The sequence below is a fragment of the Lithobates pipiens genome, unplaced genomic scaffold (assembly GCF_037356315.1).
Source record: "Lithobates pipiens isolate NorthernLeopardFrog02 unplaced genomic scaffold, aLitPip1_a1.2 Scaffold_86, whole genome shotgun sequence".
In the NCBI taxonomy this organism is placed as follows: domain Eukaryota; kingdom Metazoa; phylum Chordata; class Amphibia; order Anura; family Ranidae; genus Lithobates; species Lithobates pipiens.
In genome coordinates, this window is record NW_027507910.1 from 113,553 (window position 1) to 140,144 (window position 26,592).

The following is a 26,592-nucleotide window of genomic DNA, read 5'->3' on the forward strand; positions in this document are numbered from 1 at the left end:
GTGGCACGGGTGCAGCACCTTTGTTAAGGCAGATTGTGGGCATTGCTGGGTGGCACTGACGGGGGCACTTACTTTTTTTATTGTTGCACTGGCAGGGGGCAGGTGGGCACTGACAGGGTTGCAGGTGGGCACTAGCAGTGCTGGCCATGATCGGGACTGATGTCCCGATCACAGCCGCCGGTGATCGGCTTTTTTTTTTCTCCTCGACAGCGCGAGGAGGAATAATAGCCGATTACCGCCTCCGTTATATCACCTGATCAGCTGTCATTGGCTGACAGCTGATCACGTGATAAGGGGTCGGGATCGACCCCTTGCTCGGATCGGTGATCAGGCGAGTCTCGTAGACTCGCCGATCACAGAGCGCGCCCCTCAGGGGGCGTGCAGGCCGCTCATGCACGGGACTAGGTCAATAGACGTAGTCCCGGAAAAGGAGATCCGCGCTGTAGCCGTCAATTGACTATAGCTCTCGGATCTCAAGTGGTTAAAGCGGGAGTTCCGCAGTTTTTTTTTTTTTTTACGTCAGCCGCTCCAAATGCCGCAGCTGCTGACTTTTAAAATAAGGACACTTACCTGTCCAGCGCACCTGCGATGTCGGCACCCAAAGCTGATTTGTTGCTCGGCTCAGAATGCTACCGCCGCCATCTTGTGTGTGGGAATCAGAAGGTGGAGCCTTACGGCTTCACTGCCCGGTTCCCTACTGAACATGCGCGAGTCGCACTGCACAATAAGGGCGGTCTCTGGGATCCGTGTGTTTCCCAGCAGACAGCGGGGGCCCCGCAGGAAGTGGCGTAAATACCCTCCCCCCTGAAAGGGGCCAATTGTGGCAATGGAGGCTTCCGATGAGCGGAACTTCCACTTTAGGTTGGAGCTCCACTTTTCCTCTCCCTCATTCTGTAACTGAAATGTTTGGAGTTTGCTTTATAATGGTCTCTCAGTGCCTCAGGTACGATATGCCCTTTTTCCCTCACTTGCCCATACCCAATATGGCGCCCAAAGCGCCGGTCTAGTGACGTCAAATCTCTGCGCCCCGGTGTTCTGCCTAATAGAGTCCGGCCATCCATATGTGTCCGCTCCGTACTGCGCATGCGCAGTACGGAGCAGACGAAGCTTCGGAAAATCTCCGAAGCTGAACGGCGCCTGCGCCGTGAGTGGAGGAGGTAGCCCCACTATCCAAGCGGACATAGGGTTTAGAATTTTAGAGGGCCCCTCGCGGGCGAGCTTCGCTCGCCACGCTTCGGGCTCGGCCTCGCTGCGCTCGGCTCTTTTTTATTCTAACTCTATGTCCACTTGGATAGTGGGGATAGAACCTGGACTCACGGCGCAGGCGCCGTTCGTCCTCGGCAATTTTCGGAATCTGTGCTCCTGTGTACTGCGCATGCGCAGTACGCAGAGGACAGCATCCGATGGAGGACCCTATTTGACAAGACACCGGCGGTGACGTGTCACGCTCAGACAAGGTACTCGTGTGATGTTCGGGGTGTTCGGCGTTTTCTGGTTTCGTTTCTCCCGAATCTCTTCCGCCGCCCGCCGCTTCCACCTGACCGCCGCCGACATGAAGAACCATCTACCGGAGAGGTGAGCGGGGGCGGGGCGGGATGTCTGAGAGCCGCTACATAGGGAGGGTATGGGCTTTATCCCGAGCATTTATATGGGGGAGCGTGACGTCACACGGGGAGGAGTCAGAGCTCTTGTGTGCCCCCCCCCAGACCTGACCGTACAGTCCGGCAGGAGTCCCCCCCCCCCAGACCTGACCGTACAGTCCGGCAGGAGTACCCCCCCCCCCAGACCTGACCGTACAGTCCGGCAGGAGTCCCCCCCCCCCCCCCAGACCTGACCGTACAGTCCGGCAGGAGTCCCCCCCCCCCCCCAGACCTGACCGTACAGTCCGGCAGGAGTCCCCTCCCCCCCCCCCAGACCTGACCATACAGTCCGGCAGGAGTCCCCTCCCCCCCCCAGACCTGACCGTACAGTCCGGCAGGAGTCCCCTCCCCCCCCCCCCCAGACCTGACCGTACAGTCCGGCAGGAGTCCCCTCCCCCCCCCCCCCCAGACCTGACCGTACAGTCCGGCAGGAGTCCCCTTCCCCCCCCCCCCCCCCCCAGACCTGACCGTACAGTCCGGCAGGAGTCCCCTCCCCCCCCCCCCCCAGACCTGACCGTACAGTCCGGCAGGAGACCCCTCCCCCCCCCCAGACCTGACCGTACAGTCCGGCAGGAGTCCCCTCCCCCCCCCCCCCAGACCTGACCATACAGTCCGGCAGGAGTCCCCTCCCCCCCCCCCCCAGACCTGACCGTACAGTCCAGCAGGAGTCCCCCCCCCCCCAGACCTGACCGTACAGTCCGGCAGGAGTCCCCTCCCCCCCCCCCCAGACCTGACCGTACAGTCCGGCAGGAGTCCCCTTCCCCCCCCCCCAGACCTGACCGTACAGTCCGGCAGGAGTCCCCTCCCCCCCCCCCCCCCAGACCTGACCGTACAGTCCGGCAGGAGTCCCCTCCCCCCCCCCCCCAGACCTGACCGTACAGTCCGGCAGGAGTCCCCTCCCCCCCCCCCCCAGACCTGACCGTACAGTCCGGCAGGAGTCCCCTCCCCCCCCCCCCCAGACCTGACCGTACAGTCCAGCAGGAGTCCCCTCCCCCCCCAGACCTGACCGTACAGTCCGGCAGGAGTCCCCTCCCCCCCCCCCCCCCCAGACCTGACCGTACAGTCCGGCAGGAGTCCCCCCCCTCCCCCCCCCAGACCTGACCGTACAGTCCGGCAGGAGTCCCCTCCCCCCCCAGACCTGACCGTACAGTCCGGCAGGAGTCCCACCCCCCCCCCCCAGACCTGACCGTACAGTCCAGCAGGAGTCCCCCCCCCCCCCCCAGACCTGACCGTACAGTCCGGCAGGAGTCCCCCCCCCCCCCCCAGACCTGACCGTACAGTCCGGCAGGAGTCCCCTCCCCCCCCCAGACCTGACCGTACAGTCCGGCAGGAGTCCCCTCCCCCCCCCAGACCTGACCGTACAGTCCGGCAGAAGTCCCCTCCCCCCCCCCCAGACCCGACCGTACAGTCCAGCAGGAGTCCCCTCCCCCCCCCCCCCAGACCTGACCGTACAGTCCGGCAGGAGTCCCCTCCCCCCCCCAGACCTGACCGTACAGTCCGGCAGGAGTCCCCTCCCCCCCCCCCAGACCTGACCGTACAGTCCGGCAGAAATCCCCTCCCCCCCCCCCAGACCTGACCGTACAGTCCGGCAGGAGTCCCCTCCCCCCCCCAGACCTGACCGTACAGTCCGGCAGGAGTCCCCTCCCCCCCCCCCCCAGACCTGACCGTACAGTCCGGCAGAAGTCCCCTCCCCCCCCCCCCCCCCCAGACCCGACCGTACAGTCCGGCAGAAGTCCCCTCCCCCCCCCCAGACCTGACCGTACAGTCCGGCAGGAGTCCCCTCCCCCCCCCAGACCTGACCGTACAGTCCGGCAGGAGTCCCCCCCCCCCCAGACCCGACCGTACAGTCCGGCAGGAGTCCCCTCCCCCCCCCAGACCTGACCATACAGTCCGGCAGGAGTCCCCTCCCCCCCCCCCCAGACCTGACCGTACAGTCCGGCAGGAGTCCCCTCCCCCCACCCAGAGTCGCTTTCTATCTGAATCTTTCATGGAGCCGTCCCCTGTCAGTGGGAGGACTGCCCCGTAATATGGGATGAAATGTCATTACTGCCCCCTGTCAGTGGGAGGACTGAACGGCTGTCCTTCCCTTGTAGGTGGACGGAGTACAGCGCGGTGGGCCGGCGCATTCCTGGAACTCGATTTATTACTTTCAAGGTTCCGTTACAGAAGGTAAGATTTGGTTCTGACATACATTACACTCTGCCTGGAAGGCCGCCTTCCATCTGAATCTTCCATTGGCCAATCCATTACACTCTGCCTGGAAGGCCGCCTTCCATCTGAATCTTTCATTGATCTATCCATTACACTCTGCCTGGAAGGCCGCCTTCCATCTGAATCTTCCATTGACTCATCCATTACACTCTGCTTGGAAGGCCGCCTTCCATCTGTTTCATTGGCCAATCCATTACACTCTGCCTGGAAGGCCGCCTTCCATCTGAATCTTTCATTGACTCACCCATTACACTCTGCCTGGAAGGCCGCCTTCCATCTGAATCTTCCATTGGCCCATCCATTGCACTCTGCCTGGAAGGCTGCCTTCCATCTGAATCTTCCATTGACTCACCCATTACACTCTGCCTGGAAGGCCGCCTTCCATCTGAATCTTCCATTGGCCAATCCATTACACTCTGCCTGGAAGGCCGCCTTCCATCTGAATCTTTCATTGATCTATCCATTACACTCTGCCTGGAAGGCTGCCTTCCATCTGAATCTTCCATTGACTCATCCATTACACTCTGCTTGGAAGGCCGCCTTCCATCTGTTTCATTGGCCAATCCATTACACTCTGCCTGGAAGGCCGCCTTCCATCTAAATCTTTCATTGACTCACCCATTACACTCTGCCTGGAAGGCCGCCTTCCATCTGAATCTTCCATTGGCCCATCCATTGCACTCTGCCTGGAAGGCTGCCTTCCATCTGAATCTTCCATTGACTCACCCATTACACTCTGCCTGGAAGGCCGCCTTCCATCTGAATCTTCCCTTGGCCCATCCATTACACTCTGCCTGGAAGGCTGCCTTCCATCTGAATCTTTCATTGACTCATTCATTACACTCTGCCTGGAAGGCCGCCTTCCATCTGAATGTTTCATTGACTTATCCATTACACTCTGCCTGGAAGGCCGCCTTCCATCTGAATCTTCCATTGGCCAATCCATTACACTCTGCCTGGAAGGCCGCCTTCCATCTGAATCTTTCATTGATCTATCCATTACACTCTGCCTGGAAGGCCGCCTTCCATCTGAATCTTCCATTGACTCATCCATTACACTCTGCTTGGAAGGCCGCCTTCCATCTGTTTCATTGGCCAATCCATTACACTCTGCCTGGAAGGCCGCCTTCCATCTGAATCTTTCATTGACTCACCCATTACACTCTGCCTGGAAGGCCGCCTTCCATCTGAATCTTCCATTGGCCCATCCATTGCACTCTGCCTGGAAGGCTGCCTTCCATCTGAATCTTCCATTGACTCACCCATTACACTCTGCCTGGAAGGCCGCCTTCCATCTGAATCTTCCATTGGCCAATCCATTACACTCTGCCTGGAAGGCCGCCTTCCATCTGAATCTTTCATTGATCTATCCATTACACTCTGCCTGGAAGGCTGCCTTCCATCTGAATCTTCCATTGACTCATCCATTACACTCTGCTTGGAAGGCCGCCTTCCATCTGTTTCATTGGCCAATCCATTACACTCTGCCTGGAAGGCCGCCTTCCATCTGAATCTTTCATTGACTCACCCATTACACTCTGCCTGGAAGGCCGCCTTCCATCTGAATCTTCCATTGGCCCATCCATTGCACTCTGCCTGGAAGGCTGCCTTCCATCTGAATCTTCCATTGACTCACCCATTACACTCTGCCTGGAAGGCCGCCTTCCATCTGAATCTTCCCTTGGCCCATCCATTACACTCTGCCTGGAAGGCTGCCTTCCATCTGAATCTTTCATTGACTCATTCATTACACTCTGCCTGGAAGGCCGCCTTCCATCTGAATCTTTCATTGACTCATTCATTACACTCTGCCTGGAAGGCCGCCTTCCATCTGAATCTTCCATTGGCCCATCCATTGCACTCTGCCTGGAAGGCCGCCTTCCATCTGAATCTTCCCTTGGCCCATCCATTACACTCTGCCTGGAAGGCTGCCTTCCATCTGAATCTTTCATTGACTCATTCATTACACTCTGCCTGGAAGGCCGCCTTCCATCTGAATGTTTCATTGACTTATCCATTACACTCTGCCTGGAAGGCCGCCTTCCATCTGAATCTTCCATTGGCCAATCCATTACACTCTGCCTGGAAGGCCGCCTTCCATCTGAATCTTTCATTGACCCATACATTACACTCTGCCTGGAAGGCCGCCTTCCATCTGAATCTTTCATTGGCCCATCCATTGCACTCTTCCTGGAAGGCTGCCTTCCATCTGAATCTTTCATTGGCCCATCCATTGCACTCTGCCTGGAAGGCTGCCTTCCATCTGAATCTTTCATTGGCCCATCCATTACACTCTGCCTGGAAGGCTGCCTTCCATCTGAATCTTCCATTGACTCACCCATTACACTCTGCCTGGAAGGCCGCCTTCCATCTGAATCTTCCCTTGGCCCATCCATTACACTCTGCCTGGAAGGCTGCCTTCCATCTGAATCTTTCATTGACTCATTCATTACACTCTGCCTGGAAGGCCGCCTTCCATCTGAATCTTTCATTGACTCACCCATTACACTCTGCCTGGAAGGCCGCCTTCCATCTGAATCTTCCATTGGCCAATCCATTACACTCTGCCTGGAAGGCCGCCTTCCATCTGAATCTTTCATTGATCTATCCATTACACTCTGCCTGGAAGGCTGCCTTCCATCTGAATCTTCCATTGACTCATCCATTACACTCTGCTTGGAAGGCCGCCTTCCATCTGTTTCATTGGCCAATCCATTACACTCTGCCTGGAAGGCCGCCTTCCATCTGAATCTTTCATTGACTCACCCATTACACTCTGCCTGGAAGGCCGCCTTCCATCTGAATCTTCCATTGGCCCATCCATTGCACTCTGCCTGGAAGGCTGCCTTCCATCTGAATCTTCCATTGACTCACCCATTACACTGTGCCTGGAAGGCTGCCTTCCATCTGAATCTTCCATTGGCCCATCCATTACACTCTGCCTGGAAGGCCGCCTTCCATCTGAATCTTCCATTGACTCATCCATTACACTCTGCTTGGAAGGCCGCCTTCCATCTGTTTCATTGGCCAATCCATTACACTCTGCCTGGAAGGCCGCCTTCCATCTGAATCTTTCATTGACTCACCCATTACACTCTGCCTGGGAGGCCGCCTTCCATCTGAATCTTCCATTGGCCCATCCATTGCACTCTGCCTGGAAGGCTGCCTTCCATCTGAATCTTCCATTGACTCACCCATTACACTCTGCCTGGAAGGCCGCCTTCCATCTGAATCTTCCATTGGCCAATCCATTACACTCTGCCTGGAAGGCCGCCTTCCATCTGAATCTTTCATTGATCTATCCATTACACTCTGCCTGGAAGGCTGCCTTCCATCTGAATCTTCCATTGACTCATCCATTACACTCTGCTTGGAAGGCCGCCTTCCATCTGTTTCATTGGCCAATCCATTACACTCTGCCTGGAAGGCCGCCTTCCATCTGAATCTTTCATTGACTCACCCATTACACTCTGCCTGGAAGGCCGCCTTCCATCTGAATCTTCCATTGGCCCATCCATTGCACTCTGCCTGGAAGGCTGCCTTCCATCTGAATCTTCCATTGACTCACCCATTACACTCTGCCTGGAAGGCCGCCTTCCATCTGAATCTTCCCTTGGCCCATCCATTACACTCTGCCTGGAAGGCTGCCTTCCATCTGAATCTTTCATTGACTCATTCATTACACTCTGCCTGGAAGGCCGCCTTCCATCTGAATCTTTCATTGACTCATTCATTACACTCTGCCTGGAAGGCCGCCTTCCATCTGAATCTTCCATTGGCCCATCCATTGCACTCTGCCTGGAAGGCCGCCTTCCATCTGAATCTTCCCTTGGCCCATCCATTACACTCTGCCTGGAAGGCTGCCTTCCATCTGAATCTTTCATTGACTCATTCATTACACTCTGCCTGGAAGGCCGCCTTCCATCTGAATGTTTCATTGACTTATCCATTACACTCTGCCTGGAAGGCCGCCTTCCATCTGAATCTTCCATTGGCCAATCCATTACACTCTGCCTGGAAGGCCGCCTTCCATCTGAATCTTTCATTGACCCATACATTACACTCTGCCTGGAAGGCCGCCTTCCATCTGAATCTTTCATTGGCCCATCCATTGCACTCTTCCTGGAAGGCTGCCTTCCATCTGAATCTTTCATTGGCCCATCCATTGCACTCTGCCTGGAAGGCTGCCTTCCATCTGAATCTTTCATTGGCCCATCCATTACACTCTGCCTGGAAGGCTGCCTTCCATCTGAATCTTCCATTGACTCACCCATTACACTCTGCCTGGAAGGCCGCCTTCCATCTGAATCTTCCCTTGGCCCATCCATTACACTCTGCCTGGAAGGCTGCCTTCCATCTGAATCTTTCATTGACTCATTCATTACACTCTGCCTGGAAGGCCGCCTTCCATCTGAATCTTTCATTGACTCACCCATTACACTCTGCCTGGAAGGCCGCCTTCCATCTGAATCTTCCATTGGCCAATCCATTACACTCTGCCTGGAAGGCCGCCTTCCATCTGAATCTTTCATTGATCTATCCATTACACTCTGCCTGGAAGGCTGCCTTCCATCTGAATCTTCCATTGACTCATCCATTACACTCTGCTTGGAAGGCCGCCTTCCATCTGTTTCATTGGCCAATCCATTACACTCTGCCTGGAAGGCCGCCTTCCATCTGAATCTTTCATTGACTCACCCATTACACTCTGCCTGGAAGGCCGCCTTCCATCTGAATCTTCCATTGGCCCATCCATTGCACTCTGCCTGGAAGGCTGCCTTCCATCTGAATCTTCCATTGACTCACCCATTACACTCTGCCTGGAAGGCCGCCTTCCATCTGAATCTTCCCTTGGCCCATCCATTACACTCTGCCTGGAAGGCTGCCTTCCATCTGAATCTTTCATTGACTCATTCATTACACTCTGCCTGGAAGGCCGCCTTCCATCTGAATGTTTCATTGACTTATCCATTACACTCTGCCTGGAAGGCCGCCTTCCATCTGAATCTTCCATTGGCCAATCCATTACACTCTGCCTGGAAGGCCGCCTTCCATCTGAATCTTTCATTGACCCATACATTACACTCTGCCTGGAAGGCCGCCTTCCATCTGAATCTTTCATTGGCCCATCCATTGCACTCTTCCTGGAAGGCTGCCTTCCATCTGAATCTTTCATTGGCCCATCCATTGCACTCTGCCTGGAAGGCTGCCTTCCATCTGAATCTTTCATTGGCCCATCCATTACACTCTGCCTGGAAGGCTGCCTTCCATCTGAATCTTCCATTGACTCACCCATTACACTCTGCCTGGAAGGCCGCCTTCCATCTGAATCTTCCCTTGGCCCATCCATTACACTCTGCCTGGAAGGCTGCCTTCCATCTGAATCTTTCATTGACTCATTCATTACACTCTGCCTGGAAGGCCGCCTTCCATCTGAATCTTTCATTGACTCACCCATTACACTCTGCCTGGAAGGCCGCCTTCCATCTGAATCTTCCATTGGCCAATCCATTACACTCTGCCTGGAAGGCCGCCTTCCATCTGAATCTTCCATTGACCCATCCATTACACTCTGCCTGGAAGGCCGCCTTCCATCTGAATCTTCCATTGGCCAATCCATTACACTCTGCCTGGAAGGCCGCCTTCCATCTGAATCTTTCATTGATCTATCCATTACACTCTGCCTGGAAGGCTGCCTTCCATCTGAATCTTCCATTGACTCATCCATTACACTCTGCTTGGAAGGCCGCCTTCCATCTGTTTCATTGGCCAATCCATTACACTCTGCCTGGAAGGCCGCCTTCCATCTGAATCTTTCATTGACTCACCCATTACACTCTGCCTGGAAGGCCGCCTTCCATCTGAATCTTCCATTGGCCCATCCATTGCACTCTGCCTGGAAGGCTGCCTTCCATCTGAATCTTCCATTGACTCACCCATTACACTCTGCCTGGAAGGCCGCCTTCCATCTGAATCTTCTCTTGGCCCATCCATTACACTCTGCCTGGAAGGCTGCCTTCCATCTGAATCTTTCATTGACTCATTCATTACACTCTGCCTGGAAGGCCGCCTTCCATCTGAATGTTTCATTGACTTATCCATTACACTCTGCCTGGAAGGCCGCCTTCCATCTGAATCTTCCATTGGCCAATCCATTACACTCTGCCTTGAAGGCCGCCTTCCATCTGAATCTTTCATTGACCCATACATTACACTCTGCCTGGAAGGCCGCCTTCCATCTGAATCTTTCATTGGCCCATCCATTGCACTCTTCCTGGAAGGCTGCCTTCCATCTGAATCTTTCATTGGCCCATCCATTGCACTCTGCCTGGAAGGCTGCCTTCCATCTGAATCTTTCATTGGCCCATCCATTACACTCTGCCTGGAAGGCTGCCTTCCATCTGAATCTTCCATTGACTCACCCATTACACTCTGCCTGGAAGGCCGCCTTCCATCTGAATCTTCCCTTGGCCCATCCATTACACTCTGCCTGGAAGGCTGCCTTCCATCTGAATCTTTCATTGACTCATTCATTACACTCTGCCTGGAAGGCCGCCTTCCATCTGAATCTTTCATTGACTCACCCATTACACTCTGCCTGGAAGGCTGCCTTCCATCTGAATCTTCCATTGGCCAATCCATTACACTCTGCCTGGAAGGCCGCCTTCCATCTGAATCTTCCATTGACCCATCCATTACACTCTGCCTGGAAGGCCGCCTTCCATCTGAATCTTCCATTGGCCAATCCATTACACTCTGCCTGGAAGGCCGCCTTCCATCTGAATCTTTCATTGATCTATCCATTACACTCTGCCTGGAAGGCTGCCTTCCATCTGAATCTTCCATTGACTCATCCATTACACTCTGCCTGGAAGGCCGCCTTCCATCTGTTTCATTGGCCAATCCATTACACTCTGCCTGGAAGGCCGCCTTCCATCTGAATCTTTCATTGACTCACCCATTACACTCTGCCTGGAAGGCCGCCTTCCATCTGAATCTTTCATTGACTCACCCATTACACTCTGCCTGGAAGGCCGCCTTCCATCTGAATGTTTCATTGACTTATCCATTACACTCTGCCTGGAAGGCCGCCTTCCATCTGAATCTTCCCTTGGCCCATCCATTACACTCTGCCTGGAAGGCTGCCTTCCATCTGAATCTTTCATTGACTCATTCATTACACTCTGCCTGGAAGGCCGCCTTCCATCTGAATGTTTCATTGACTTATCCATTACACTCTGCCTGGAAGGCCGCCTTCCATCTGAATCTTTCATTGGCCCATCCATTGCACTCTGCCTGAAAGGCTGCCTTCCATCTGAATCTTTTATTGGCCCATCCATTACACTCTGCCTGGAAGGCTGCCTTCCATCTGAATCTTCCATTGACTCACCCATTACACTCTGCCTGGAAGGCCGCCTTCCATCTGAATCTTCCCTTGGCCCATCCATTACACTCTGCCTGGAAGGCTGCCTTCCATCTGAATCTTTCATTGACTCATTCATTACACTCTGCCTGGAAGGCCGCCTTCCATCTGAATCTTTCATTGACTCACCCATTACACTCTGCCTGGAAGGCCGCCTTCCATCTGAATCTTCCATTGGCCAATCCATTACACTCTGCCTGGAAGGCCGCCTTCCATCTGAATCTTTCATTGACCCATCCATTACACTCTGGAAGGCCGCCTTCCATCTGAATCTTTCATTGGCCCATCCATTGCACTCTTCCTGGAAGGCTGCCTTCCATCTGAATCTTTCATTGGCCCATCCATTGCACTCTGCCTGGAAGGCTGCCTTCCATCTGAATCTTTCATTGGCCCATCCATTGCACTCTGCCTGGAAGGCTGCCTTCCATCTGAATCTTTCATTGGCCCATCCATTGCACTCTGCCTGGAAGGCTGCCTTCCATCTGAATCTTTCATTGGCCCATCCATTGCACTCTGCCTGGAAGGCTGCCTTCCATCTGAATCTTTCATTGACCCATCCATTACACTCTGCCTGGAAGGCTGCCTTCCATCTGAATCTTTCATTGACTCATCCATTACACTCTGCCTGGAAGGCTGCCTTCCATCTGAATCTTTCATTGACTCAACCCTTACACTCTGCCTGGAAGGCCACCTTCCATCTGAATCTTTCATTGACTCATCCATTACACTCTGCCTGGAAGGCTGTCTTCCATCTGAATCTTTCATTGACTCAACCCTTACACTCTGCCTGGAAGGCCACCTTCCATCTGAATCTTTCATTGACTCATCCATTACACTCTGCCTGGAAGGCCACCTTCCATCTGAATCTTTCATTGACTCATCCATTACACTCTGCCTGGAAGGCCACCTTCCATCTGAATCTTTCATTGACTCATCCATTACACTCTGCCTGGAAGGCCACCTTCCATCTGAATCTTTCATTGACTCATCCATTACACTCTCCCTGGAAGGCCGCCTTCCATCTGAATCTTTCATTGGCCCATCCATTACACTCTGCCTGGAAGGCTGCCTTCCATCTGAATCTTTCATTGACTCTTCCATTACACTCTGCCTGGAAGGCTGTCTTCCATCTGAATCTTTCATTGACTCAACCCTTACACTCTGCCTGGAAGGCCACCTTCCATCTGAATCTTTCATTGATTTATCCATTACACTCTCCCTGGAAGGCTGCCTTCCATCTGAATCTTTCATTGACCCATCCATTACACTCTGGAAGGCCGCCTTCCATCTGAATCTTTCATTGGCCCATCCATTGCACTCTCCCTGGAAGGCTGCCTTCCATCTGAATCTTTCATTGGCCCATCCATTGCACTCTGCCTGGAAGGCTGCCTTCCATCTGAATCTTTCATTGACCCATCCATTACACTCTGCCTGGAAGGCTGCCTTCCATCTGAATCTTTCATTGACTCATCCATTACACTCTGCCTGGAAGGCTGCCTTCCATCTGAATCTTTCATTGACTCAACCCTTACACTCTGCCTGGAAGGCCACCTTCCATCTGAATCTTTCATTGACTCATCCATTACACTCTGCCTGGAAGGCCACCTTCCATCTGAATCTTTCATTGACTCATCCATTACACTCTGCCTGGAAGGCCACCTTCCATCTGAATCTTTCATTGACTCATCCATTACACTCTGCCTGGAAGGCCACCTTCCATCTGAATCTTTCATTGACTCATCCATTACACTCTCCCTGGAAGGCCGCCTTCCATCTGAATCTTTCATTGGCCCATCCATTGCACTGTGCCTGGAAGGCCGCCTTCCATCTGAATCTTTCATTGATCTATCCATAGTTTCATAGTCATAGTTAGTAAGGTTGAATAAAGACACCAGTCCATCTAGTTCAACCTGAGTGTCTACAATTGTCCCTATCCCTGTACTTTACACACTCACATGGGTCCCTACCCATAAGGAGCCCACAATCCAAGGTCCCCATTCATACACTAGGGGCCAATTTTGGACAGACGCCAATTCACCTACCTGCATGTCTTTGGTTTGTGGGAGGAAACCGGAGTACCCGGAGGAAACCCACACAGGGAGAACATGCAAACTCCAGGCAGGTAGTGTCGTAATTGGGATTCCAACCAGCGACCCTCCTTACTGCTAGGTGAGAGTGCTAACCACTACACCACTGTGCCGCCCACCTATCCATTACACTCTGCCTGGAAGGCTGCCTTCCATCTGATTTTTTTCATTGACTCATCCATTACTCTGCCTGGAAGGCCGCCTTCCATCTGAATCTTTCATTGACCCATCCATTACACTCTGCCTGGAAGGCTGCCTTCCATCTGAATCTTTCATTGACCCATCCATTACACTCTGCCTGGAAGGCTGCCTTCCATCTGAATCTTTCATTGACTCATCCATTACACTCTGCCTGGAAGGCTGCCTTCCATCTGAATCTTTCATTGACTCAACCCTTACACTCTGCCTGGAAGGCCACCTTCCATCTGAATCTTTCATTGACTCATCCATTACACTCTGCCTGGAAGGCTGTCTTCCATCTGAATCTTTCATTGACTCAACCCTTACACTCTGCCTGGAAGGCCACCTTCCATCTGAATCTTTCATTGACTCATCCATTACACTCTGCCTGGAAGGCCACCTTCCATCTGAATCTTTCATTGACTCATCCATTACACTCTGCCTGGAAGGCCACCTTCCATCTGAATCTTTCATTGACTCATCCATTACACTCTGCCTGGAAGGCCACCTTCCATCTGAATCTTTCATTGACTCATCCATTACACTCTCCCTGGAAGGCCGCCTTCCATCTGAATCTTTCATTGGCCCATCCATTACACTCTGCCTGGAAGGCTGCCTTCCATCTGAATCTTTCATTGACTCTTCCATTACACTCTGCCTGGAAGGCTGTCTTCCATCTGAATCTTTCATTGACTCAACCCTTACACTCTGCCTGGAAGGCCACCTTCCATCTGAATCTTTCATTGATTTATCCATTACACTCTCCCTGGAAGGCTGCCTTCCATCTGAATCTTTCATTGACCCATCCATTACACTCTGGAAGGCCGCCTTCCATCTGAATCTTTCATTGGCCCATCCATTGCACTCTCCCTGGAAGGCTGCCTTCCATCTGAATCTTTCATTGACTCATCCATTACACTCTGCCTGGAAGGCTGCCTTCCATCTGAATCTTTCATTGACCCATCCATTGCACTCTGCCTGGAAGGCTGCCTTCCATCTGAATCTTTCATTGATCTATCCATTGCACTCTGCCTGGAAGGCCGCTTTCCATCTGAATCTTCCATTGGCCCATCCATTACACTCTGCCTGGAAGGCCGCTTTCCATCTGAATCTTTGATTGATCTATCCATTGCACTCTGCCTGGAAGGCTGCCTTCCATCTGAATCTTTCATTGATCTATCCATTACACTCTGCCTGGAAGGCCGCTTTCCATCTGAATCTTTCATTGACCCATCCATTACACTCTGCCTGGAAGGCTGCCTTCCATCTGAATCTTTCATTGATCTATCCATTACACTCTGCCTGGAAGGCCGCTTTCCATCTGAATCTTTGATTGATCTATCCATTGCACTCTGCCTGGAAGGCTGCCTTCCATCTGAATCTTTCATTGATCTATCCATTGCACTCTGCCTGGAAGGCCGCCTTCCATCTGAATCTTTCATTGACTCATCCATTACACTCTGCCTGGAAGGCTGCCTTCCATCTGAATCTTTCATTGACCCATCCATTACACTCTGCCTGGAAGGCCGCCTTCCATCTGAATCTTTGACCCATCCATTACACTCTGCCTGGAAGGCTGCCTTCCATCTGAATCTTTCATTGACTCTTCCATTACACTCTGCCTGGAAGGCTGCCTTCCATCTGAATCTTTCATTGATCTATCCATTACACTCTGCCTGGAAGGCCACCTTCCATCTGAATCTTTCATTGATTTATCCATTACACTCTCCCTGGAAGGCTGCCTTCCATCTGAATCTTTCATTGACCCATCCATTACACTCTGGAAGGCCGCCTTCCATCTGAATCTTTCATTGGCCCATCCATTGCACTCTCCCTGGAAGGCCGCCTTCCATCTGAATCTTTCATTGGCCTATCCATTGCACTCTTCCTGGAAGGCTGCCTTCCATCTGAATCTTTCATTGGCCCATCCATTGCACTCTGCCTGGAAGGCTGCCTTCCATCTGAATCTTTCATTGACCCATCCATTACACTCTGCCTGGAAGGCTGCCTTCCATCTGAATCTTTCATTGACTCATCCATTACACTCTGCCTGGAAGGCTGCCTTCCATCTGAATCTTTCATTGACTCAACCCTTACACTCTGCCTGGAAGGCTGCCTTCCATCTGAATCTTTCATTGACTCAACCCTTACACTCTGCCTGGAAGGCTGCCTTCCATCTGAATCTTTCATTGACTCAACCCTTACACTCTGCCTGGAAGGCCACCTTCCATCTGAATCTTTCATTGACTCATCCATTACACTCTGCCTGGAAGGCCACCTTCCATCTGAATCTTTCATTGACTCATCCATTGCACTCTCCCTGGAAGGCCGCCTTCCATCTGAATCTTTCATTGGCCCATCCATTGCACTCTCCCTGGAAGGCCGCCTTCCATCTGAATCTTTCATTGGCCTATCCATTGCACTCTTCCTGGAAGGCTGCCTTCCATCTGAATCTTTCATTGGCCCATCCATTGCACTCTGCCTGGAAGGCTGCCTTCCATCTGAATCTTTCATTGACCCATCCATTACACTCTGGAAGGCTGCCTTCCATCTGAATCTTTCATTGATCTATCCATTACACTCTGCCTGGAAGGCCGCTTTCCATCTGAATCTTTCATTGATCTATCCATTACACTCTGCCTGGAAGGCCGCCTTCCATCTGAATCTTTCATTGACCCATCCATTACACTCTGCCTGGAAGGCTGCCTTCCATCTGAATCTTTCATTGATCTATCCATTACACTCTGCCTGGAAGGCCGCTTTCCATCTGAATCTTTGATTGATCTATCCATTGCACTCTGCCTGGAAGGCTGCCTTCCATCTGAATCTTTCATTGATCTATCCATTGCACTCTGCCTGGAAGGCCGCCTTCCATCTGAATCTTTCATTGACTCATCCATTACACTCTGCCTGGAAGGCTGCCTTCCATCTGAATCTTTCATTGACCCATCCATTACACTCTGCCTGGAAGGCCGCCTTCCATCTGAATCTTTGACCCATCCATTACACTCTGCCTGGAAGGCTGCCTTCCATCTGAATCTTTCATTGACTCTTCCATTACACTCTGCCTGGAAGGCTGCCTTCCATCTGAATCTTTCATTGATCTATCCATTACACTCTGCCTGGAAGGCCACCTTCCATCTGAATCTTTCATTGATTTATCCATTACACTCTCCCTGGAAGGCTGCCTTCCATCTGAATCTTTCATTGACCCATCCATTACACTCTGGAAGGCCGCCTTCCATCTGAATCTTTCATTGGCCCATCCATTGCACTCTCCCTGGAAGGCCGCCTTCCATCTGAATCTTTCATTGGCCTATCCATTGCACTCTTCCTGGAAGGCTGCCTTCCATCTGAATCTTTCATTGGCCCATCCATTGCACTCTGCCTGGAAGGCTGCCTTCCATCTGAATCTTTCATTGACCCATCCATTACACTCTGCCTGGAAGGCTGCCTTCCATCTGAATCTTTCATTGACTCATCCATTACACTCTGCCTGGAAGGCCACCTTCCATCTGAATCTTTCATTGACTCATCCATTACACTCTGCCTGGAAGGCCACCTTCCATCTGAATCTTTCATTGACTCATCCATTACACTCTGCCTGGAAGGCCACCTTCCATCTGAATCTTTCATTGACTCATCCATTACACTCTGCCTGGAAGGCCACCTTCCATCTGAATCTTTCATTGACTCATCCATTACTCTCCCTGGAAGGCCGCCTTCCATCTGAATCTTTCATTGGCCCATCCATTGCACTGTGCCTGGAAGGCCGCCTTCCATCTGAATCTTTTATTGATCTATCCATTACACTCTGCCTGGAAGGCTGCATTCCATCTGAATCTTTCATTGATCTATCCATTACACTCTGCCTGGAAGGCCGCTTTCCATCTGAATCTTTGATTGATCTATCCATTGCACTCTGCCTGGAAGGCTGCCTTCCATCTGAATCTTTCATTGATCTATCCATTGCACTCTGCCTGGAAGGCCGCTTTCCATCTGAATCTTTCATTGATCTATCCATTGCACTCTGCCTGGAAGGCTGCCTTCCATCTGAATCTTTCATTGATCTATCCATTGCACTCTGCCTGGAAGGCTGCCTTCCATCTGAATCTTTCATTGATCTATCCATTGCACTCTGCCTGGAAGGCCGCCTTCCATCTGAATCTTTCATTGACTCATCCATTACACTCTGCCTGGAAGGCTGCCTTCCATCTGAATCTTTCATTGACCCATCCATTACACTCTGCCTGGAAGGCTGCCTTCCATCTGAATCTTTCATTGACTCATCCATTACACTCTGCCTGGAAGGCTGCCTTCCATCTGAATCTTTCATTGACTCAACCCTTACACTCTGCCTGGAAGGCCACCTTCCATCTGAATCTTTCATTGACTCATCCATTACACTCTGCCTGGAAGGCCACCTTCCATCTGAATCTTTCATTGACTCATCCATTACACTCTGCCTGGAAGGCCACCTTCCATCTGAATCTTTCATTGACTCATCCATTACACTCTCCCTGGAAGGCCGCCTTCCATCTGAATCTTTCATTGGCCCATCCATTGCACTGTGCCTGGAAGGCCGCCTTCCATCTGAATCTTTTATTGATCTATCCATTGCACTCTGCCTGGAAGGCTGCCTTCCATCTGAATCTTTCATTGATCTATCCATTGCACTCTGCCTGGAAGGCCGCTTTCCATCTGAATCTTTCATTGATCTATCCATTGCACTCTGCCTGGAAGGCTGCCTTCCATCTGAATCTTTCATTGATCTATCCATTGCACTCTGCCTGGAAGGCTGCCTTCCATCTGAATCTTTCATTGATCTATCCATTGCACTCTGCCTGGAAGGCCGCCTTCCATCTGAATCTTTCATTGACTCATCCATTACACTCTGCCTGGAAGGCTGCCTTCCATCTGAATCTTTCATTGACCCATCCATTACACTCTGCCTGGAAGGCCGCCTTCCATCTGAATCTTTGACCCATCCATTACACTCTGCCTGGAAGGCTGCCTTCCATCTGAATCTTTCATTGACTCTTCCATTACACTCTGCCTGGAAGGCTGTCTTCCATCTGAATCTTTCATTGACTCAACCCTTACACTGTGCCTGGAAGGCCACCTTCCATCTGAATCTTTCATTGATTTATCCATTACACTCTGGAAGGCCGCCTTCCATCTGAATCTTTCATTGGCCCATCCATTGCACTCTCCCTGGAAGGCCGCCTTCCATCTGAATCTTTCATTGACTCATCCATTGCACTCTTCCTGGAAGGCTGCCTTCCATCTGAATCTTTCATTGGCCCATCCATTGCACTCTGCCTGGAAGGCTGCCTTCCATCTGAATCTTTCATTGACCCATCCATTACACTCTGCCTGGAAGGCTGCCTTCCATCTGAATCTTTCATTGACTCATCCATTACACTCTGCCTGGAAGGCTGCCTTCCATCTGAATCTTTCATTGACTCAACCCTTACACTCTGCCTGGAAGGCCACCTTCCATCTGAATCTTTCATTGACTCATCCATTACACTCTGCCTGGAAGGCCACCTTCCATCTGAATCTTTCATTGACTCATCCATTACACTCTGCCTGGGAAGGCCACCTTCCATCTGAATCTTTCATTGACTCATCCATTACACTGCCTGGAAGGCCACCTTCCATCTGAATCTTTCATTGACTCATCCATTACACTCTCCCTGGAAGGCCGCCTTCCATCTGAATCTTTCATTGGCCCATCCATTGCACTGTGCCTGGAAGGCCGCCTTCCATCTGAATCTTTTATTGATCTATCCATTGCACTCTGCCTGGAAGGCTGCCTTCCATCTGAATCTTTCATTGATCTATCCATTGCACTCTGCCTGGAAGGCCGATTTCCATCTGAATCTTTCATTGATCTATCCATTGCACTCTGCCTGGAAGGCTGCCTTCCATCTGAATCTTTCATTGATCTATCCATTGCACTCTGCCTGGAAGGCTGCCTTCCATCTGAATCTTTCATTGATCTATCCATTGCACTCTGCCTGGAAGGCCGCCTTCCATCTGAATCTTTCATTGACTCATCCATTACACTCTGCCTGGAAGGCTGCCTTCCATCTGAATCTTTCATTGACCCATCCATTACACTCTGCCTGGAAGGCCGCCTTCCATCTGAATCTTTGACCCATCCATTACACTCTGCCTGGAAGGCTGCATTCCATCTGAATCTTTCATTGACTCTTCCATTACACTCTGCCTGGAAGGCTGTCTTCCATCTGAATCTTTCATTGACTCAACCCTTACACTCTGCCTGGAAGGCCACCTTCCATCTGAATCTTTCATTGATTTATCCATTACACTCTCCCTGGAAGGCTGCCTTCCATCTGAATCTTTCATTGACCCATCCATTACACTCTGGAAGGCCGCCTTCCATCTGAATCTTTCATTGGCCCATCCATTGCACTCTCCCTGGAAGGCCGCCTTCCATCTGAATCTTTCATTGACTCATCCATTGCACTCTTCCTGGAAGGCTGCCTTCCATCTGAATCTTTCATTGGCCCATCCATTGCACTCTGCCTGGAAGGCTGCCTTCCATCTGAATCTTTCATTGACCCATCCATTACACTCTGCCTGGAAGGCTGCCTTCCATCTGAATCTTTCATTGACTCATCCATTACACTCTGCCTGGAAGGCTGCCTTCCATCTGAATCTTTCATTGACTCATCCATTACACTCTGCCTGGAAGGCCACCTTCCATCTGAATCTTTCATTGACTCATACATTACACTCTGCCTGGAAGGCTGCCTTCCATCTGAATCTTTCATTGACTCATCCATTACACTCTGCCTGGAAGGCCACCTTCCATCTGAATCTTTCATTGACTCATCCATTACACTCTGCCTGGAAGGCCACCTTCCATCTGAATCTTTCATTGACTCATCCATTACACTCTCCCTGGAAGGCCGCCTTCCATCTGAATCTTTCATTGGCCCATCCATTGCACTGTGCCTGGAAGGCCGCCTTCCATCTGAATCTTTTATTGATCTATCCATTGCACTCTGCCTGGAAGGCTGCCTTCCATCTGAATCTTTCATTGATCTATCCATTGCACTCTGCCTGGAAGGCCGCTTTCCATCTGAATCTTTCATTGATCTATCCATTGCACTCTGCCTGGAAGGCTGCCTTCCATCTGAATCTTTCATTGATCTATCCATTGCACTCTGCCTGGAAGGCTGCCTTCCATCTGAATCTTTCATTGATCTATCCATTGCACTCTGCCTGGAAGGCCGCCTTCCATCTGAATCTTTCATTGACTCATCCATTACACTCTGCCTGGAAGGCTGCCTTCCATCTGAATCTTTCATTGACCCATCCATTACACTCTGCCTGGAAGGCCGCCTTCCATCTGAATCTTTGACCCATCCATTACACTCTGCCTGGAAGGCTGCCTTCCATCTGAATCTTTCATTGACTCTTCCATTACACTCTGCCTGGAAGGCCACCTTCCATCTGAATCTTTCATTGACTCATCCATTACACTCTGCCTGGAAGGCCACCTTCCATCTGAATCTTTCATTGACTCATCCATTACACTCTGCCTGGAAGGCCACCTTCCATCTGAATCTTTCATTGACTCATCCATTACACTCTGCCTGGAAGGCCACCTTCCATCTGAATCTTTCATTGACTCATCCATTACACTCTGCCTGGAAGGCCACCTTCCATCTGAATCTTTCATTGACTCATCCATTACACTCTCCCTGGAAGGCCGCCTTCCATCTGAATCTTTCATTGGCCCATCCATTGCACTGTGCCTGGAAGGCCGCCTTCCATCTGAATCTTTTATTGATCTATCCATTGCACTCTGCCTGGAAGGCTGCCTTCCATCTGAATCTTTCATTGATCTATCCATTGCACTCTGCCTGGAAGGCCGCTTTCCATCTGAATCTTTCATTGATCTATCCATTGCACTCTGCCTGGAAGGCCGCTTTCCATCTGAATCTTTCATTGATCTATCCATTGCACTCTGCCTGGAAGGCTGCCTTCCATCTGAATCTTTCATTGATCTATCCATTGCACTCTGCCTGGAAGGCTGCCTTCCATCTGAATCTTTCATTGATCTATCCATTGCACTCTGCCTGGAAGGCCACCTTCCATCTGAATCTTTCATTGACTCATCCATTACACTCTGCCTGGAAGGCTGCCTTCCATCTGAATCTTTCATTGACCCATCCATTACACTCTGCCTGGAAGGCCGCCTTCCATCTGAATCTTTGACCCATCCATTACACTCTGCCTGGAAGGCTGCCTTCCATCTGAATCTTTCATTGACTCTTCCATTACACTCTGCCTGGAAGGCTGTCTTCCATCTGAATCTTTCATTGACTCAACCCTTACACTCTGCCTGGAAGGCCACCTTCCATCTGAATCTTTCATTGATTTATCCATTACACTCTCCCTGGAAGGCTGACTTCCATCTGAATCTTTCATTGACCCATCCATTACACTCTGGAAGGCCGCCTTCCATCTGAATCTTTCATTGGCCCATCCATTGCACTCTCCCTGGAAGGCCGCCTTCCATCTGACTCTTTCATTGACTCATCCATTGCACTCTTCCTGGAAGGCTGCCTTCCATCTGAATCTTTCATTGGCCCATCCATTGCACTCTGCCTGGAAGGCTGCCTTCCATCTGAATCTTTCATTGACCCATCCATTACACTCTGCCTGGAAGGCTGCCTTCCATCTGAATCTTTCATTGACTCATCCATTACACTCTGCCTGGAAGGCTGCCTTCCATCTGAATCTTTCATTGACTCAACCCTTACACTCTGCCTGGAAGGCCACCTTCCATCTGAATCTTTCATTGACTCATCCATTACACTCTGCCTGGAAGGCCACCTTCCATCTGAATCTTTCATTGACTCATCCATTACACTCTGCCTGGAAGGCCACCTTCCATCTGAATCTTTCATTGACTCATCAATTACACTCTCCCTGGAAGGCCGCCTTCCATCTGAATCTTTCATTGGCCCATCCATTGCACTGTGCCTGGAAGGCCGCCTTCCATCTGAATCTTTTATTGATCTATCCATTGCACTCTGCCTGGAAGGCTGCCTTCCATCTGAATCTTTCATTGATCTATCCATTGCACTCTGCCTGGAAGGCCGATTTCCATCTGAATCTTTCATTGATCTATCCATTGCACTCTGCCTGGAAGGCTGCCTTCCATCTGAATCTTTCATTGATCTATCCATTGCACTCTGCCTGGAAGGCTGCCTTCCATCTGAATCTTTCATTGATCTATCCATTGCACTCTGCCTGGAAGGCCGCCTTCCATCTGAATCTTTCATTGACTCATCCATTACACTCTGCCTGGAAGGCTGCCTTCCATCTGAATCTTTCATTGACCCATCCATTACACTCTGCCTGGAAGGCCGCCTTCCATCTGAATCTTTGACCCATCCATTACACTCTGCCTGGAAGGCTGCCTTCCATCTGAATCTTTCATTGACTCTTCCATTACACTCTGCCTGGAAGGCTGTCTTCCATCTGAATCTTTCATTGACTCAACCCTTACACTCTGCCTGGAAGGCCACCTTCCATCTGAATCTTTCATTGATTTATCCATTACACTCTCCCTGGAAGGCTGCCTTCCATCTGAATCTTTCATTGATTTATCCATTACACTCTCCCTGGAAGGCTGCCTTCCATCTGAATCTTTCATTGACCCATCCATTACACTCTGGAAGGCCGCCTTCCATCTGAATCTTTCATTGGCCCATCCATTGCACTCTCCCTGGAAGGCCGCCTTCCATCTGAATCTTTCATTGACTCATCCATTGCACTCTTCCTGGAAGGCTGCCTTCCATCTGAATCTTTCATTGGCCCATCCATTGCACTCTGCCTGGAAGGCTGCCTTCCATCTGAATCTTTCATTGACCCATCCATTACACTCTGCCTGGAAGGCTGCCTTCCATCTGAATCTTTCATTGACTCATCCATTACACTCTGCCTGGAAGGCCACCTTCCATCTGAATCTTTCATTGACTCATCCATTACACTCTGCCTGGGAAGGCCACCTTCCATCTGAATCTTTCATTGACTCATCCATTACACTGCCTGGAAGGCCACCTTCCATCTGAATCTTTCATTGACTCATCCATTACACTCTCCCTGGAAGGCCGCCTTCCATCTGAATCTTTCATTGGCCCATCCATTGCACTGTGCCTGGAAGGCCGCCTTCCATCTGAATCTTTTATTGATCTATCCATTGCACTCTGCCTGGAAGGCTGCCTTCCATCTGAATCTTTCATTGATCTATCCATTGCACTCTGCCTGGAAGGCCGATTTCCATCTGAATCTTTCATTGATCTATCCATTGCACTCTGCCTGGAAGGCTGCCTTCCATCTGAATCTTTCATTGATCTATCCATTGCACTCTGCCTGGAAGGCCGCCTTCCATCTGAATCTTTCATTGACTCATCCATTACACTCTGCCTGGAAGGCTGCCTTCCATCTGAATCTTTCATTGACCCATCCATTACACTCTGCCTGGAAGGCCGCCTTCCATCTGAATCTTTGACCCATCCATTACACTCTGCCTGGAAGGCTGCCTTCCATCTGAATCTTTCATTGACTCTTCCATTACACTCTGCCTGGAAGGCTGTCTTCCATCTGAATCTTTCATTGACTCAACCCTTACACTCTGCCTGGAAGGCTGTCTTCCATCTGAATCTTTCATTGATTTATCCATTACACTCTCCCTGGAAGGCTGCCTTCCATCTGAATCTTTCATTGACCCATCCATTACACTCTGGAAGGCCGCCTTCCATCTGAATCTTTCATTGACCCATCCATTACACTCTGCCTGGAAGGCTGCCTTCCATCTGAATCTTTCATTGACTCATCCATTACACTCTGCCTGGAAGGCTGCCTTCCATCTGAATCTTTCATTGACTCATCCATTACACTCTGCCTGGAAGGCCACCTTCCATCTGAATCTTTCATTGACTCATACATTACACTCTGCCTGGAAGGCTGCCTTCCATCTGAATCTTTCATTGACTCATCCATTACACTCTGCCTGGAAGGCCACCTTCCATCTGAATCTTTCATTGACTCATCCATTACACTCTGCCTGGAAGGCCACCTTCCATCTGAATCTTTCATTGACTCATCCATTACACTCTCCCTGGAAGGCCGCCTTCCATCTGAATCTTTCATTGGCCCATCCATTGCACTGTGCCTGGAAGGCCGCCTTCCATCTGAATCTTTTATTGATCTATCCATTGCACTCTGCCTGGAAGGCTGCCTTCCATCTGAATCTTTCATTGATCTATCCATTGCACTCTGCCTGGAAGGCCGCTTTCCATCTGAATCTTTCATTGATCTATCCATTGCACTCTGCCTGGAAGGCTGCCTTCCATCTGAATCTTTCATTGATCTATCCATTGCACTCTGCCTGGAAGGCTGCCTTCCATCTGAATCTTTCATTGATCTATCCATTGCACTCTGCCTGGAAGGCCGCCTTCCATCTGAATCTTTCATTGACTCATCCATTACACTCTGCCTGGAAGGCTGCCTTCCATCTGAATCTTTCATTGACCCATCCATTACACTCTGCCTGGAAGGCCGCCTTCCATCTGAATCTTTGACCCATCCATTACACTCTGCCTGGAAGGCTGCCTTCCATCTGAATCTTTCATTGACTCTTCCATTACACTCTGCCTGGAAGGCTGTCTTCCATCTGAATCTTTCATTGACTCAACCCTTACACTCTGCCTGGAAGGCCACCTTCCATCTGAATCTTTCATTGATTTATCCATTACACTCTCCCTGGAAGGCTGCCTTCCATCTGAATCTTTCATTGACCCATCCATTACACTCTGGAAGGCCGCCTTCCATCTGAATCTTTCATTGGCCCATCCATTGCACTCTCCCTGGAAGGCCGCCTTCCATCTGAATCTTTCATTGACTCATCCATTGCACTCTTCCTGGAAGGCTGCCTTCCATCTGAATCTTTCATTGGCCCATCCATTGCACTCTGCCTGGAAGGCTGCCTTCCATCTGAATCTTTCATTGACCCATCCATTACACTCTGCCTGGAAGGCTGCCTTCCATCTGAATCTTTCATTGACTCATCCATTACACTCTGCCTGGAAGGCCACCTTCCATCTGAATCTTTCATTGACTCATCCATTACACTCTGCCTGGAAGGCCACCTTCCATCTGAATCTTTCATTGACTCATCCATTACACTCTGCCTGGAAGGCCACCTTCCATCTGAATCTTTCATTGACTCATCCATTACACTCTCCCTGGAAGGCCGCCTTCCATCTGAATCTTTCATTGGCCCATCCATTGCACTGTGCCTGGAAGGCCGCCTTCCATCTGAATCTTTTATTGATCTATCCATTGCACTCTGCCTGGAAGGCTGCCTTCCATCTGAATCTTTCATTGATCTATCCATTGCACTCTGCCTGGAAGGCCGATTTCCATCTGAATCTTTCATTGATCTATCCATTGCACTCTGCCTGGAAGGCTGCCTTCCATCTGAATCTTTCATTGATCTATCCATTGCACTCTGCCTGGAAGGCTGCCTTCCATCTGAATCTTTCATTGATCTATCCATTGCACTCTGCCTGGAAGGCCGCCTTCCATCTGAATCTTTCATTGACTCATCCATTACACTCTGCCTGGAAGGCTGCCTTCCATCTGAATCTTTCATTGACCCATCCATTACACTCTGCCTGGAAGGCCGCCTTCCATCTGAATCTTCCATTGGCCCATCCATTGCACTCTGCCTGGAAGGCCGCCTTCCATCTGAATCTTTCATTGACTCACCCATTACACTCTGCCTGGAAGGCCGCCTTCCATCTGAATCTTCCATTGGCCCATCCATTGCACTCTGCCTGGAAGGCTGCCTTCCATCTGAATCTTCCATTGACTCACCCATTACACTCTGCCTGGAAGGCCGCCTTCCATCTGAATCTTCCCTTGGCCCATCCATTACACTCTGCCTGGAAGGCTGCCTTCCATCTGAATCTTTCATTGACTCATTCATTACACTCTG

At 50.8% G+C, this 26,592-nt stretch overlaps 1 protein-coding gene across 4 annotated transcripts in view; it reads left to right on the top strand.

Annotated features, from left to right (window-relative positions):
• Positions 1 to 1,434: 1,434 nt before the first annotated feature.
• The window catches only part of LOC143973611 (RNA/RNP complex-1-interacting phosphatase-like), an 89,671-nt gene continuing 64,513 nt past the window's right edge, over positions 1,435 to 26,592 (top strand). For all 4 annotated transcript variants that reach the window (XM_077474465.1, XM_077474467.1, XM_077474466.1 and 1 more), the window contains exons 1-2: positions 1,435 to 1,575; positions 3,734 to 3,809. In XM_077474465.1, the coding sequence (XP_077330591.1) occupies positions 1,469 to 1,575; positions 3,734 to 3,809 (183 nt within the window). In that variant the 5' untranslated portion in view covers positions 1,435 to 1,468. The remainder of the gene's footprint in view (positions 1,576 to 3,733; positions 3,810 to 26,592) is intronic.